Here is a 16,744-nt window from a genome sequence, read left to right as displayed (position 1 = left end):
TCCAGCACGACTACTTTACTTGATGTATTTCAGAATTCAAGTCACTCTGTTATCTTCTTGCATCATTTTCACTTTCCATTCATTCCAAAGTCTGGCTTCTACTCATGCAATACAATATCTAGTACTTTTTGAGGTGCTTATAGATCTTTTAGTGTGAGGATCCCCCCCCCCCCCCCTTTTTGCAGAGACACATGGTTAAGCTTGTACTGCTGTAAAATTAACCTACAGAAAGAAATAATAGATACCTGAAGGCTTGAACCCTGTGAGCTGCACCACCTGTTGGAGCAGGAAAGAAATGCAGCATTAATATTCAACTAGTAGATTGACGTGTGCGTGTGAGTGTGTGTGTGTGTGTGTGTGTGTGGTGCTTACTTGGATTCCCGTTGTTGGTTTCAAAGAGAAACTGACAAAGCTCTCTTTTCTGAAACTCTCTGAAAGATAAAACAAACAAAGCTCTGAATCGGAAATTGGCATTTGCACGTTTGTTTGTCTCTCTCTCCTTTTTTTTTTTTTTAACGCAAGGACAGTTGTACAAGTAAAGCAGGACACAAAGAAAGCCTCTTCACACACACACACACACACACACACACACACACACACACACACACACACACACACACACACACACACACACACACACACACACACACACACACACACACACACACACACACACACACACACACACACACACACACACACACACACACACACACACACACACACACAAAAAAACTGCAAACAATTTGAATGACTGGTGAGAGTTTACACTCTGGATTCATGTGAGTCGCTTTGTTGGTACTTCTGTCTCAAAACAATCAAGGATTTATTCATTGCCGCGTCTCGGCGGAGATGCACGTGTGGAATCAAGCTGTTATTACGGTAATAACGGTAAACGGAAACCACGACGACACACTCGACCACATTTAGGAGCAATTCAGAGTGAAGAAATCTTTGACGTATGGACCAGATGGAGGATTAAGGCGTTTACACAAGTGAAAACTCACCGTTTCTGCATTTGTGTTTCACGTTTAGACGATAACGTTTTGAAAACGACGTCCGTTTACACGGAAATGGCAGCACACGGACATTCTAGTGGACAGACGACCAAGTTGGATCGTTATTGCGGCGACTGTCAAAATAAAACTACCAAGTACCAGGAGAATATGGGCTGGGGGTCGTGACACTCTGGAGGAAACATTGTTCTGATTGTGCAGAAGAACTATTAACTACGCAGTGACACCGTCTCAGAAAAGTTGCGTTTCCCCGCCGTTTCCATGGAGACGATGTCCAAGCGTTTCCAAAAGTTCCACCTTGGGAGCCGTTTAAAAAAAAAAAATTAAAACGGTGTAAATGGGGCAGAACCCATCAACAATCCATCAGCCGGGCCACAGTCGCCCATCAGCTGGGAACTGGGAAAGTTACTAGATGGAAGCATTTCCCAGTTGAAAGTGTTCACATGACAGCAACAAGTCAAAAACAATAAAAATAAAATAAAATTAAGCTCGCAAGTGACTACTTTTAGGCTGGCACAATCCCTACTTTTAAGAGCCAGCTTCAAACTGAATAAACCCTACAGTAGAGCTGGTTCAGGTCACCCTGGACCATTTCCTGGTAAAGCTTTTTACCAGGTTTAAACTTTTATTGAGCATTACCTGAGCTTCTTTCACTTATAAATTCAGTACAGTCATATTGAATTTGTCTCCTGTAGAACCCGTTTTAGTTTTAGTTGAGGATGCTTACACGGACTTTACTTTGAAGGTTAGTCTAAAGACTTTTCTTCTATTTAAAGGAGTCATATTATTCAGCTTTTCAACACTTCACATAAGTCTCATTGGACCAAAAAAGTTGTATTCAAAGTTTACTACCCCAAATCCAGCTTTTCCTTGATTCTCCTCCATTTGAATATTGGATCATAGGAGCTGCACCCAGAATCTGCTGTGTCTGTGTGAGCTGGACTGGCTCCGCCCACACATGCCCATCTTGGGAAGTGGAGGAAGTACTTCCTCTCGTGGTGCCATGTGCCAGAGCAGAGCTGCCTAATTGTGGGAGGAGTCAAAGGGAGGAGCCTACCTTGATTGGGATTGGCTAAACCGCCGATGACACTATATAGGGTTTGATTTCTGATTGGCTGGTTGGAGCAACACACTTTTTAAAAACCTGAAACAAGCCAGGGAGAGAGAGGACAAACTGTCTTCACTTCTGGGGCGTCATTCCAGGTATGGGGACGATTAGTACTGATGGAAAACCTTTAGAAAGGGAATTTTGCACGATATGACTCCTTTAATAAAGCTTACAGTTAGAGCTGCTTCAGGACAACCCGGACCGTTTTCTAGTGAAGCTGCTGAAGGTTTAGACTTCTGGACAACCTACACTGAGCTCCTATTCTCTCTCACTCGACATACAGTCTTTTAACTATTAAATGTCACCGGCACCGTCTCTCTGATTTACTCATGTCTCTCTGCACCTTCCTGCTGTTTTGGTCGTGTCCACCCCTCTACTGCCCCCCTCAGGCCAAACGCTCAATAAATCTGCATTATCAACAGTTGGATTTTCTTTGGAGGCTGGCTCTTGCCGTCATCCCTCCACGCTCTGCTTTACGTTCCCCGAGGCAACTTTTTTTACATTCTTTGCTTCAGTTTGTGAAGCGGAGAAACGCTGTGAGCTGCAACACAGAGATCAGCAGCGGCGCGAGCTGCAGTCATAAACACAGACACAGTCAAGGCCTTTCTCATTTGCAACTCAACGTATTTTTTTGTGAAACTGTAAAATTTTTGCTTTGAGCACATAGAATATAAACTTTTTCTTAAAAGGAAGCAATGTTTATATTTTTCAGGAGAGTATTCCTGATCTTTTTGCACTGTGAATGAAAGCATTAATCAATTGACGTTGAGAAACGCTTCTGCTGAAACACAAATCTACTTTGTGGTTTCGGGAAGTCACGTTTTATCGTCCTCCGATTTGAAACGCTGATGTCCGAATGTTAAAAGGGGCAATAACTAATATGAAAGTAAAGAAAATGTAAACCGCAGGACAGCAAAACAAGACATTTATTAGGTACAGTCTGTGCTTGATACAGACGTATGAGAGATAAAAAGCTCTGAGGAGGACCTGGGGTCCACGGCGGGGAGGAGGAGGACGCAAAGTAAAGTAAGAATAAAGTCATGCTTCATTCAGCCATTGATCAAAAATTTTACTTTAATCCAACACTCATAAAGGCCCCATCTATACGACGACACTTCAAGTGAAAACTTATCATTTTTGCCTTTTTGTTTTCAGAAAAGTTTCTTGTTTATGCAGAAACGTTTTGAAAATGATGTAAGTTTCCACCAAGAAAAAGCCACAAATGCTGAAAATCATGAAGTTTGCACGCCAGGCCACGAGTTGGTGCTGTTGGTTGTTTTTGTAATTTATTTATCATTCTAAAATTAATGAAGGATCAACGTGGTCCCAAAGTACACCGTGTGGTCTGTGGTTGTTGGAAACACTCAGTAAAATACTTAAAGTTAAGATTAGGAGGATTCTTCATTACTTGTTTTAATGTATTTCTTTCATTAATATTGGCAGTTCCAACCCTATGGTGTTTTTTGAGTACATATATCTATATTTTCTTTTTTTCACTTTTGACAATAAATAGCACTTAAATACAGAAGAAGCAGTAATATTGTCTCGCAACAAGAAAAGTAGGATGGATTTCTACTTATTTTCATCTGATTTCAGCAACAAGGAGGCTGGAATCTGGATAAATGGATGTTTGAAGGAGGAACACTTGCGGAAAGACGCTCTGACGTCACCACATATGCTGACGACACTCAGCTGTCGAGGCATGGCCGCACCCCGAACGACCCACCGTTCTTGATGACCAGCGACGTGGAGGCGGAGCTCGTGGGCCCGGAGGTCTCGCTGGTCTCGGGGCTGGAGGGCGTGGGCGGACTGCGGCCCCACGGGGTGATGGGGGCCCTCTGGGACGGCAGGAAGCTGGTGGGCTGGGAGCAGTTCTGCAAACGGCATCGGAGACCCCTAGCTTCAGCACAACAACGAGCCTGGATGGCGGCGCAGTGCTCGGCTGCTCACTCACCGTGAAGGATAAGGCCTTCCTCTTTTCTTTGATCCTCTTTATGGCATTCCTCACCTAAAGGAGAAGCAGTCTTTACTCCCACTGGTTTGTCCCGGAGGGCCGCCAGCCACACAAACACACACACATACGGTACAAAGCTACATTCTGACGCTGCAGCAGAGGCGACAGCGGCGCCAACAATGGGCTGAATGCCTCCTTACCTCACTGTTGTAAACAGCATAGACCAGGAAGATGTACAGGCCCTGCGCACAGGAGAAAGGCACATTAAGAAGCATGTGAGAGAAGGAGAAATAAATAAGTAAATGAAACTCCATTCATACGTTTGTTGACAATATGGATCTTCATGGAGCCCATTTAGTGCTCCACTCTGGTCAGCTCAGTCAAACTGCTTTTCTCCTCGTCGACTGAGTGAAATAACTATCAGCTAACCTCGATCCAAACCTGAGCCGTCGCTTTTCACGACGAGAAATAACAAATAACTTCCGGAAGTTTGTCTCCAGTGTCAGCGAATACTGCAGAAATGTATTTGCTTTACTGCAGTTGCAGCTGGAATGACTAATTTCAATACTTTTGGCTGTAGAACGTCAGTAAATGTTCATTACGATACTACGATGTGACTGTTTTGGCACTTTTAGCATTCTGTGATGTTTAAGTGTCCGGTGAAGAGCTGCTCTGTCACTATTTCACAAAACTCTCCGCTTATTTCAGGAAGCACTAATATCGAGATTATAGAGCATCTTCCTCATCTAACATCGAGATTATAGAGCATCTTCCTCTTCTAACACCCACACTATAGAGCATCTCCCTCTTCTAACAGCCACATTACAGAGCATCTTCCTCATCTAACATCGAGATTATAGAGCATCTTCCTCTTCTAACACCCACACTATAGAGCATCTTCCTCGTCTAACATCCAGATTATAGAGCATCCTCCTCCTCTAACATCCAGATTATAGAGGATCTTCCTCTTCTAACATCTACATTATAGAGCATCTTCATCTTCTAACGTCTAGATTATAGGGCATCTTCCCCCACTAACATTCAGATTATAGAGCACCGTCCTCCTAACATCCAGATCATAGAGCATCCTCATCCTCTAACATCTAAAGTATAGAGCATCGTCCCCCACTAACATCCAGACTATAGAGCATCTTCCTCTCCTAACATCTAGATTATAGAGCATCTTCCTCCTCTGACATCCAGATTATGGAGCATCTTCCTCCTCTAACATCTAGATTATAGAGCATCTTCCTCCCAGTAATGGATATTTTGCTGAAGAAGGTTTGTTGGAGAGTTTTACTACAAACTTTTTGATAACCGATTGCATTTGTTCCTCAGGTTTGGTGACGTTGTGAAGTTGCAAAAGAAAATTTCGCCACATTTGATGTAAAAGGTCGTCTTTCTCCTACTCATGATGAAGTGGAAAAGCTGAGTCGTCAGATTATAACCCTCAGAGGACAGATGTGAGGAAATCAGGGCCGACTCGGGGAGATTCTTCTAATTTCAGCCCTCATGTGATTAAACCAGCGATGTGAGTCAAAGTGTTCTGAATAGCTTCTGCATGATTCCACCCATAATCTCAGAGAATGTAATCGCGTTCAGATTGGCAGGCCGCCACTGAAGGACATTTTTAATATGGCGCAATCTCACCGCGACTCCATCTGTGCTTTTTTTAAAAAAAAAAAAAAAAATTGTCATTCATTTAAAGAAATGTGGGATAAAACTACAGACAAACTTCCTGCGATTTGCACGGCGGTGATCGGCTGAGCCAGTGTTGTGTCTCATTCTGGTTAAACAAAACTTCTGTGATTGCTCTGTGTACGCAAGCTGCAGAAGACACAGGCACAGGGTGGGATTACTGATTGGGGAGTGTAAAAAAAATAATATGCATGCCGCGAAACACAAAGATTTATAATGGTATGTTTAAGCTGAAAGTAAAGGACTCAATGCAGACCAAATAAAACACCAAATCCAAACTAGGTGGGTTCTGATTAAGCAGATGTAACACAACTGATAAACACAGTTTTGTGCATGTGTATGTGTGCCGCGACACCAAACCCCAAAAATTAAAGTGCACACATGAACTACTGTGTACCGTTAGATCAGTTTACACTATTGTTGAAAAACCACAAGCTTAAAGTCGAAGCAACTCGGGCTCCGTTCGCACTGCAGGTTCTGATCGTTCGCGTTAAATTTCAAACGCGACGTCTGTCGGACCGCCGTGTGAACGTGATCGGACCGAACGGATTCGGGCCCCAGAGACGCAGAAGACGCCGTTGACAGAAGTAAATATGGACGCCACGTCGGTCAGCAACCGGGACTGCCAGATGTGACTCACTGTTTTCAGCACAAACAATGTAAAATCCACACACTTCAACAAAAACCAGCCCAAATCTCAGACTGTGTAGAAATCATGTTAAAACCCTAAAAAAAATTTTTTGTGCGTTATAGAACACGACTTAAACACACAAAATACACAAAATAAACAAAGCTTTCCCAATTGGGGGATACCCGCCATATCTGGCAACACAGGTCAGCCCGTGTCGTACATTTCTAAGTGGTTGTTTAAATACGAGACGACAGAATCTAGACAAGATGACGAGGGAAAGAAGAAGGAGAATGAGGAAAAAAAACAGAGCAAAGCTTTTAACAGCTTCTAATATTTTGGCGGAGCCGCTTCCGCCTGCGCTCATCAGTGACGTCAGTCAAACGTCGATGACCAAACCGTCGCAACGCGTTACTGAAAGTGTGGCAATAAAGTGTAGATTCACACTAAACGGTAAATGTGGTGCATCGTTGATTCACACGCACTGAAAGCGATGGCTGCCAGACACAAGTCCTGATATTGGGCCATGTTTTCTCCCCCGTTGGCCCTCGCTTTCTGCTCTTTGTTATGATTGTCTGGTAAGAAGAAGAAGAAGACGGGCTGGCTCATCATCATCCTCCTCCTCCTCCTCCTACCTCCACTGTAATGTTATCTGCCCTCAGCTGGACACTGGCAGTAAATCTAAATTAACTAGCAGCTCTGGGGGGGTGGGGGGTGGGGGGGGGAGGGGGGGGGGTCACCCAGGGGATAGCTCATTTTGATTAATTAAAAACCCGGAGAGGGCGAGCGAGGAGTGGGGAGCGTAGAAGAAATGAAAGGGAGCGTTAAGAGACGGAGGCGGTGTCAGAGAGGGACGATAGAGGTAAAGAGGAGTGTGAGAGAGGAAGTGAGCGTTATCAGGAGGAGGGCTGGAGGTAGATGTGGTCTGACCTGTCGTTCAAAGCACCGGCCGACGCCTCCCACACACACACACACACACACACACACACACACACACACACACACACACACACACACACACACACACACACACACACACGCTTGAGTATTTATTTGTGGCAAAAATATCTGTATGTACTTACAGTACTTGTGAAAACTTTCATTACGGTTTTGGGGTGTGGTTACAGTGCTGGGAGCCGTCTCTGTCTCCATGGAAACGGAGGGAAAAACGCAACTTTTCGAAAACGCTTAGTCTCCGTGGAAATGGGATAAAACGCAATTTTTCGAAAAACGCTCAACCTCCGTCTCTGTGGAAACGGGGTGGAACGCAACTTTTTTTAAAACGCTCTGTCTGTGTCTCCGTGGAAGTGGCGGGAAAAAACACAATGGTTTGATAATGCTCCGTTTCCACGGAAACGGGGTACAACACAACTTTTTGAAAAAGCTTTGCCTCCATGGAAACGGGGCAAAACTTAACTTCTCAATAAAGCTCCAACTCCGTCTCTGTGGAAACGGGGTAAAAAAAAAAAAATCGACTTTTCTGAAACGCTGCTACTGCGCATTCGCATCACAGCCGTAGTACCTTGTTGTTCTGCACATGCTCAGTAGATGGACAATAAGAACAACGTTTCCTCCAGACTGCCATGACAACATAACAATCCAACTTGTCTGTGTTCTCCCGTTGTTAATGCTTATAGCGTGGCGTTCTCTGCTGCATGTGTGTGTGTGTGGTTTCATTACAAATAAACAAACAGTGCCAACTAGTGGCCTGGCATGCTAACTACATAATTTTTTAGCGTTTCTGCCATTTCCGTGGAAACGGGTGTGGTTTTCAGAACGTTGCTGTGTAAACGTGAAACTTTCCTGAGCGTTCTGGACAGTTTCACTGATCATCTCTAGATTTTACAAATGGTCTTGCTCTACTTTTAATAAGGCTGTAATTCAGATAACTTTAAAGCAGACAGAACCTCGGACCCCCACTGGACCCCCCCTGGGACCCCCCCCCCCATCCCTGGTAGGAAACACTGGACCCCAGATTGGACACCGCTGGATTAGGGACCAGTGCTCGTATCCACAAAGCATCCTAAGGCTAAAAGTAGCTCTTAGTGACGTCACTCTTGAATTTTAAGATTTTACTTAGAATTTTCCCTTTCTAAGATAAAAGTAATTCACAAAGCATCTCAAGCCCAGAGAGAGCTCCTGAGGGGGATTTAACGACACGCTTGACCTCGTCAGGGAGGAGCTCACAGCACTGCTCTTCCGTCCAGTTGGGCTTTCTAGTTCTTTTTTTTTGGTTTCCATTCTATTTGTTGTTTTCATCATTCTGCCAAATCAAATCTCTTTTTATAAAAGCTCCACCAATCACAGGAATCGGTGACAGCTGCGTCCGCCATTAATATCAAATACATGAAGTGGTTAAAAATAACCAGCGTGGACTAGAAAAGATCACAATGATCAAATCAATGTAATAACTGACACGTGGATGACGAGGATCACGGAGTGTTTTTCTTTTCTTTCCTCCTTTCTCTAACAACCAATCACAGCTTTCAGCAGACTGCGTCATAGGAAGCAACGGGGTCGACCACACCTCCTCACTTCGGAGTTGCTCTTAGAAACTTCCTGAATGAGGTTTCAGTGAGGAGCTCTGAGAGACTCTGTTGGGGATCTGCATCCGAAGTCAGAAAAGCTGTTAAAAAAAACAACATTTTAACATCTTTGAAAAGGACTTTTCCACTCCAACCCTGTTCAGAAACCGTAGAGCTATTCTGTTCTTCTTCTTTTGTTATTGGCCTGTTGACTCCACATAACAAAGTGAGCGCGTCAACAAACACACTGAATGGATTCCTGCATTGAATGACAGTTTAAACTGTTGTTTGTTTTCCCCCTCAATATTTCACCACTCGGAGCCGGAATCTTAAAAAAAACAGAAAAGAAATAATGAATAATAATGAAGTTCAGTTGAAAGTCCTCAAATGTTCCATTAAGATGGTTTAGAACTCATAATGTGTGATTTTAATAATGTTTTGTCTTTCGATGACTCGGGTTGGTCTTTTATTTTGTATATTCTTTATTCAGCTTTAGGACTTTGTGAGGAGGGACTGTGGGTCTCTGCAGCTCCTCCAGAGTTACTAGGCTGCTCCTCAGGTCAAACGCTCTCCTTCCCGGCCGGTCCGTTCCGGCGGACGGTCCATGTGTCACGGGGTTTTTTCAGTTGAGTCAGACTGTTTGCATTTTTCTAAGATGGATTCCACAGTGCTCCCGTCAGACTTTTTTTTTAATTTTTTTATAATTTAACCCTGCTTTAACCTTCTGCACAACTTTCTCCCTGACCTGTCGGCTGTGTTTCTCTCCAAGTTCCACTGATGCATAACAAGCATTTACTCTTTTATGTCCAGAGAAACCGTCTGAGAAAAGTTGATAAGGAAATATAGTAATTTGTGGACAACTTTTCTTGTGAAGGAAGATTGTTGAATTTGTTGAGATTTCTGAGAAATACTTTGACTGTTGGAGTCTGAAAACAAACTTTTCAAGTGGAAACTGAAAACCTTCGTTGCATTTCGGGTTCCGGTGCTCGAAATCACCGAAAACAACATATTTTGAAAATGGCTCCAATGGTGGAACTTTCCCAAAAGGCTCTGACTCTGCCTCCGTGGAAACGGGGAGAACGCAACTTTCCCGAAACGCTGCTTCTGAGCATGCACATTGTGATCGCGGTAAATCGTCCCGCGCACGTGTGAGAACAACTTTTACAATAGCGTATGGAGACACTTTTTTATTTCTTACAACTGATACCAAGACGACCAAAATGGACAAAAAATAGACCATTTAAAGGAGCTTCTATGTTTGCAGCTTATTGTACTCTGTGTACGTTCAGGTGGTTTTTATTACATTAAGACTGCTGTTTCCATGGAAACAGACATCGTTTTCAAAACGTTTCTGAAACACTGTTGTGTAAACGGGCCTAAAAAGTAAACTATTGCTTCAAATTACATTATTTGTTGTCATTGTTGGTAAAATTTTACAATAGAAATATCCAGTGCAATACTTTTTTATTATAGAATTTTTATTGTAAGAAAAATGTCGAAAATCATCACCAAGCTCAGTTCAAGTCCTATTTTCATCCCCGCCATAAGGTGTGAATGCAGGTTACCTGGAAGGAGTTGAGAGCGATGAAGACGTAGGCGACGACCACGGAGAGATGGACCAGCACCCCGCAGAGCCAGGTCAGACCCAGGACCGGCAGCAGGATGAGAACTGGGCGGGTCACGGCCCTACAAACACACCAAACACACCTGCTCAATGGATTTCACGTGCAGAGCTGCTTTTTCCCTTTGCCTGAGCAGCCGCCGCAAGCACGTCGCGTTTTTAGACCCCGTTTACACGACGTTTCCAGTGATAACGCATCGTTTTTTTTGTTTTTGTCTAAGAAAAGTGTCACATTTAGATGAAGGTAAAGTTTTGAAAACGATGTGCGTTTACACAAAAACTGAAGAAACACTGAAAACGATGTTGGTGGCTTTTGTAATGAAACCGCCCACACGTGCAGCAGAGCACAAAACGTTATGAAACGTCAACGACAAGAGAACACAAACATTCTAGTGAGAATTATATGAGAACGGACTATTTTCAAAAAGTTCCACCTTGGGAGACGTTGTCAAAAAGTTGCCTTTTCATGGCTCTGTGCGCCGTTGCCCTGAAAACGGACACCCAAAACGTGGCCTTAATCACTTTCACACATTTGGCGGCAGTGGCTCGGGTGGTAGAGCGGTCGTCTCTCAATCAGAAGGTTGCAGGTTCAATTCCACATGTCGAAGTGTCCTTGAGCAAGACACTGAACCCCAATCGGGTGGATAGACCGTGCATGTTGCCTGTGAATGTGATAGACGGGTTTGCTCAAGCAACTGAAATCCTGTTACCCGTTACCTATCTGTTGTGACCTGGAAATGTTATTGTTTATTTTTGTATTAACAGACATTGGTTTCATTTGTAAATACGGTATGTTTCTTTATTAACCTAAGTTAAGAAGTCTGAGTAAAAATATTCTTTTGATTACGACGACATAATCTGATTTACGGCAGTCGAAAGTTGTGGCGTGTGGAATGTGGATCGTGTGCGGGGAGAAAATTAAAAAAGCAAAAAAAACAAACTAATCCATCGCCGGGGGTTTCCAAACAAAGACAAAATAAACGATTTGTGCCTTTTTTGGAAGTGCAACACACACACACACACAGCGCTCAATCCATCCGGCCGGGGGAGTTCGGGGTTCAGTCTCAAGGACACTTCCACGTGTGGATACTAAGGATTCGAACCGGCAACCTCCCGATTGACGCCGTCCCTACACGCAGGCTGCTGCAGGAACATTCCAGCGAGAAGACGTGGACACACCGACAGGCAGAAAGTTATTTTGAGGACGTGTCCCTCTGAGCTGGCCTGGAGATTTGACACAGCCATGCTCTCTTTCCTTTCAACGATCCCGGAGCTTCCGCAGCCAATAACCGCTGCACGGGGCAAAAGCAGAAAAGGTTTGCTTTGTTCAAAGCACCATTGTTGTCACACTGCTGCACCTGGGTAGAGAGATTGAGTTTTCAGAGCGCACTATGTCTGCAAGGACAAAGCCGGCGCTCTCTTCCCTTTTATTTTTGAAAGTCGTTTTTTTTTTGTTCTCTCTCTCTTCCCTCTAATCTCCTGAATTGACGCAACACTTCAGAGCTGGCACAGACATGTACTTTCAGTGTGTTTGTGAGGGAATGAAGAGACACAGCCGAACAGAGGAGGAGGAGGAGGAGGGAGGGAGGCCGAGAAGAGGAGGAAGAGGAGGAGGAAGGGGGCTGCTTTGTGGTATTTCCATCAGGCATAAATGTGAAAAAAAAAAAAAAAAAAAAAAAAAAAAAAAAAAGGAAATGGGGATGGATGAGAGCTGCTGAACATGAAAACACGTGAGCCAAACAACCCAACACTAATGTAAGCAGAGGAGTACTCAGAATACTCACATCATGTCCCCCGACAGGCTGGATTAGCTGGCTTTTTTTTTTTTTTTTTTTTTTTTCTTCAGGTAATCTGGGTGACTTCACCTGCAGTGGTGTCTAGCCGCGGACGCTCAGCCGTTATTTACACTCGTGTTCTGATATCTCAGTCTGAGGTTTGAACCCAAATACAGAAGAGCTGAGAGGAATGTTGGTGGAGGTTCTCACAGAAAAGACGACCAAAGAAAAAGAGAAAGAAAACAAACAAAAGAAATAAAAAAATACTTAAAAACTCAACATCAAGCACATTTTCTCATGAAGCAATTTTTGTCCAAATCGCTGACGTTTTTTTAGTTTCATTGTCTTTTGGAAATTAAATCAGTTGGTTTTTAATTGTTTTTTAATTCATATATTCCTGAATCGATCATGCGTGTTTGTACGTGTGAATCCCAGTACCTTTAACTCATGACACCATATGTTAAAATTGAGACATAAATCTCACATATTTCGCCATTTCTAGTTTAAAAAAAAATATTTCACAGAGGATCTCTATAAAACATTGTCTACAGGCTATTAAGCATCATTTTCCTGTTGTTTTAAGTATTTTTCCTGAAGAAATATTCATATATAATCTGAGATCAGGATGTGGAAATGGAGCAAAATATCAAATTCTCTGGTAAATTCCATTGTTGCACAGGCAAACAATCAATTCGGTAACTCCTACAAAAAGAGAAACGTGTATATTATTGGCTCTCTGGATCACACTCGTTTACTTTTCCTGCATCAAAACAAAAACATGTACAAACTGAACCAAAATAAACGCGTCAATCACAATAAGAATGAAGCTCCATTTAATTTTTTTTTTTTGTAATATTTAACACTTCAATAGAAGAAAGTCCCAAACACTAAGACTTCTGCTGTGCTTAGCGGTTCTGTTACCATGACAACGGTGCTTGGATTCTTAGAGATGGGAATCGAATCGGGAATCGGTTCCCAGTGTTTCAACCACTTGGAATCATTTTCCAATTTTGCAGACGACTCCCTTATCGATTCCAGTGGGTGTGAATGACGTCGCCACGGTTACGCAAGCGTTGACGTCACGCTTGACGACCAAAGACGACCAAACAGGGCAACTTGAAATATTTGCAAAGTGGAAGTTTCATCACACTCTCACACGCACACTCTCACACACACACACACTCTCACACACACACTCTTACACACACACTCTCACACACACACACACTCTCACACACACACTCTCACACACACACACTCACACATAGCAGCGATAACTCCGAATGAAGGATCGCGTTATTGATCCTTTACTACGTCCTCTACTTTTATTTTGACAGTCACTGTAACAACAATCCAACTTGGCCGTCTGTCCACTAGAATGTCTGTGTTCTCCCGTTGTTAATGCTTACGGTGTGTTGTTCTCACCTGCATGTGTGTGTGTGTGTGTGTGGTTTCATTATTAAAAAAAAAACAAATAACGGTGCCAGCTAGTGGCCTGACCTGGTAACTACATCTTAAGCGGACATCATTTTCAAAACTTTGCTCCGTGAAACTGTGTGAAAGTTTTCTGAAATAAATAATGCAAAAAGAGTGTGTTTTAACTTGAAACGTTGTGTAGACTGGTTCTTATTTATCGACTAATCAAACATCTAATTCAAACGTGTGTTTTCCGAGGGAAATATATATATAGCTTTATTTTCAAACCAAGATTACGAGCACATTAAGCACGCTAACGAAAAGCTGGAGAAGCAAGAAATATTATTTGTTATTCTTATTTCAAATAGGGAATAAAAGACGTTATCATGTGTTCATAATTCCAATAAAAAGCAAAAAAAAAGGTATTTGAGGAGTCGTATTCCAGAGACTTTCCCCTTCTTGACATTATGATTCACGTTGACTTAATTCACATGATTTAAATAACTTCTATCTTTCCCCCGGATGACGGGAGTCAGTTTGAGGTCTGGAGCCAACGGAGGACAGAAAACGTCGGACCCCCGAGTCTCCACCACGACGAGGGAAAACACGGACACCCTGATCCGTCCTCTTCGCGGGGAAATAATGAAAAATATCCTGATAATAGATGAAAGGAGAGAAAAAAGTGATGCGAGTTCAGAGAAAGCGGTTCGACAGAAAAGGGTTGCGAGGCGAAGCCGGAGCAGCAAGGCCCTTTAAACAAAGCAGAAGGATGCATGTGTGGGTTCCCAACAGGCCTTCAGACGCGCCGTGGTAATTAGGCTTCCTCGCTCAATGGCAGGAAGTTGACATCTTTCACTTTACTGCTTCTCTTGTCTTTCCAGTCACTGATAATGTTGACAGCGTGAACACGGTGAGGTTACATAATATATATATTTTTTTTCATTGATGCACACGGAGGACTCGGTTCCCGAAGACGTCCTAAAGATTAAAAAAAAAAAAAAAGAACGTTGTCATCAAACTCCAGAATGTTTCAAGGAGAGATACTGAAGGTTTTTACTTCCTGCTGCTGTTGGACTGTATAATCAGTACTGCCCCATGCACTACTCATCATCATCATCATCATTTTGTTTTGTAATTTTTATTTAATTCACAAGTAATTAAAAAAAAAAACACTCCCTACAGCAAAACTTCCAATCCGACAGTCTGAATGAAAAGGAGAAGAGAATTATGATATCTGCCCTTTTGCTACAATTACAATCACTTTACATCAGTCTTTTATTTTGTTAGTGCTCAACTTTTTAAATATTTACAGTTTTACAGATATGTTTTGTGCATTCTATGTACAGTATTTACAATACACAAATACAAAGCCATGATTTTCATGGTTTGTTCAAATCAAATATCTCGCATTATTTATGTCCAAATCTAATATTCATACTTTTTTAATGTTGTAGTTTTTATGCGTTTCTTTAATGCCAGGAGAGTACGTGACTCTTTTACTTCTTTCTTTAAGTTGCGTTCCATAAACTGGTTCCTGTCACTGTGACAGTTCGTTCCATTGCTGTCAAATTTAACCTTTTTTTTTTTTTTTTTTTTTAAGACGTCTGTTCCTTTCAAATTACAGTGACTTTCTCTTTTATCAAACCTTTCTTGGATGTTCATCGGCAATATTTATTTATTGGCTCAATACAAAACCTGAAGAATATTATAATGAAGTCTATCATAACATTTTAGTGACTTATATTTGATAAATTGTGGATTTGATAGATCTCTATATCTAATGCTATATCTCATATGCCACATATATCTTCAACTGTACAATAAACACTCAATACTCCATGTGCAATACCTATTTTCTATGAGGCCTGGGCAATATATAGATTTTTTTAGATTAATTTGAGTTTTTTGTTGCGGACGATATAAAAAATAAGAAATTTTATTACATTTTTTTTCTTCTCTTGCTACAAGCAAACTTTTTTGCCCCTGCGAGCTTCTGTAGCTCCGGAGCGCCCCCTTGCTTCTCTCACAGAAATGCAGCACACAAGCCTCCATGTTCATGTTTTTTTTTTTTTTAAATGGTGCAGATATTAATGTGAACGTTAACACTTCAGTCTCCTTTCAAACTGCAGAATTTTCCTTTTTTACAAAAGAACGGCTGACACTTCGATTCCAGGAGGTAAAAAGCGGATCGATTTGGTAAGTTTGATGAAATAAAATCAAAACTTGTTTTGAGACATTTGTGTCATTTATACTTTTTGTTTTCTTTTTTGTGAGAAAATCGGAAATCATTTTTTTTAGGCCTTATCGCCCAGCAGTATTTTCTACCTTGGTGGAAGTGGGTAAATTTCAACTGACATACATGTTTCTTATTTTTTCTTATTTATCCTCTTGTTTTTCTTCATGCTGCTCCCATTTTTTGCTCCCCTCCTGCTTCTCTACTTATATTACTTAGTTTGCTGTTGTCTTTGTGTGACTGCACACTGTCCCGCTGTGACACTGCAATTTAATTCAAGTTTATTTCCGTCTTATCCCAAGACCAAGACTTTAAGGGGCCGAGACCGAGTCAGAACCAAGAGACCTTGAAAATGACTGAGTATCACCACTGTTTCCTCCCTGTTGTTACTGCAGGTTACTGCAGACTAGCACTTGATCACACTTCAGTTTTGCGTGCTTTTGTTTTACTAATTGAATTAAACACAAAGTAACTTTCTGTATTTTGATAATAACTTTAAAATGTCTTGATAATGGTAAAATAGCTGCATTACTATTATTATGTATATGCAGAAGCACACACACACACACACACACACACACACACACACACACACACACACACACACACACACACACACACACACACACACACACACACACACACACACACACACACACACACACACACACACACACACACACACACACACTGTTCTGGGCCCAGGTGTTAAAATGATAAGCGCTCACAACTCCCACAGTAAACTCCCCAATGTCTCACACTGCCTCTAT

The 16,744-nt window shown here is 42.2% G+C and overlaps 1 protein-coding gene across 1 annotated transcript in view; it reads right to left on the bottom strand.

Annotated features, from left to right (window-relative positions):
- Window positions 1-222: 222 nt before the first annotated feature.
- The window catches only part of adgrd2 (adhesion G protein-coupled receptor D2), a gene marked incomplete at both ends in the record, with an annotated part of 77,231 nt that continues 60,709 nt past the window's right edge, over window positions 223-16,744 (bottom strand). Inside the window, 6 exons of the mRNA XM_080466522.1 lie at window positions 223-276; window positions 373-431; window positions 3,851-3,998; window positions 4,079-4,132; window positions 4,279-4,320; window positions 10,495-10,615. Of these exons, the coding sequence (XP_080322648.1) occupies window positions 223-276; window positions 373-431; window positions 3,851-3,998; window positions 4,079-4,132; window positions 4,279-4,320; window positions 10,495-10,615 (478 nt within the window). The remainder of the gene's footprint in view (window positions 277-372; window positions 432-3,850; window positions 3,999-4,078; window positions 4,133-4,278; window positions 4,321-10,494; window positions 10,616-16,744) is intronic.

Source organism: Lipophrys pholis, assembly GCF_963383615.2.
Source record: "Lipophrys pholis genome assembly, chromosome: 7".
NCBI classification, from domain to species: Eukaryota; Metazoa; Chordata; class Actinopteri; order Blenniiformes; family Blenniidae; genus Lipophrys; species Lipophrys pholis.
This window is presented reverse-complemented; position numbering and strand designations above follow the sequence as displayed.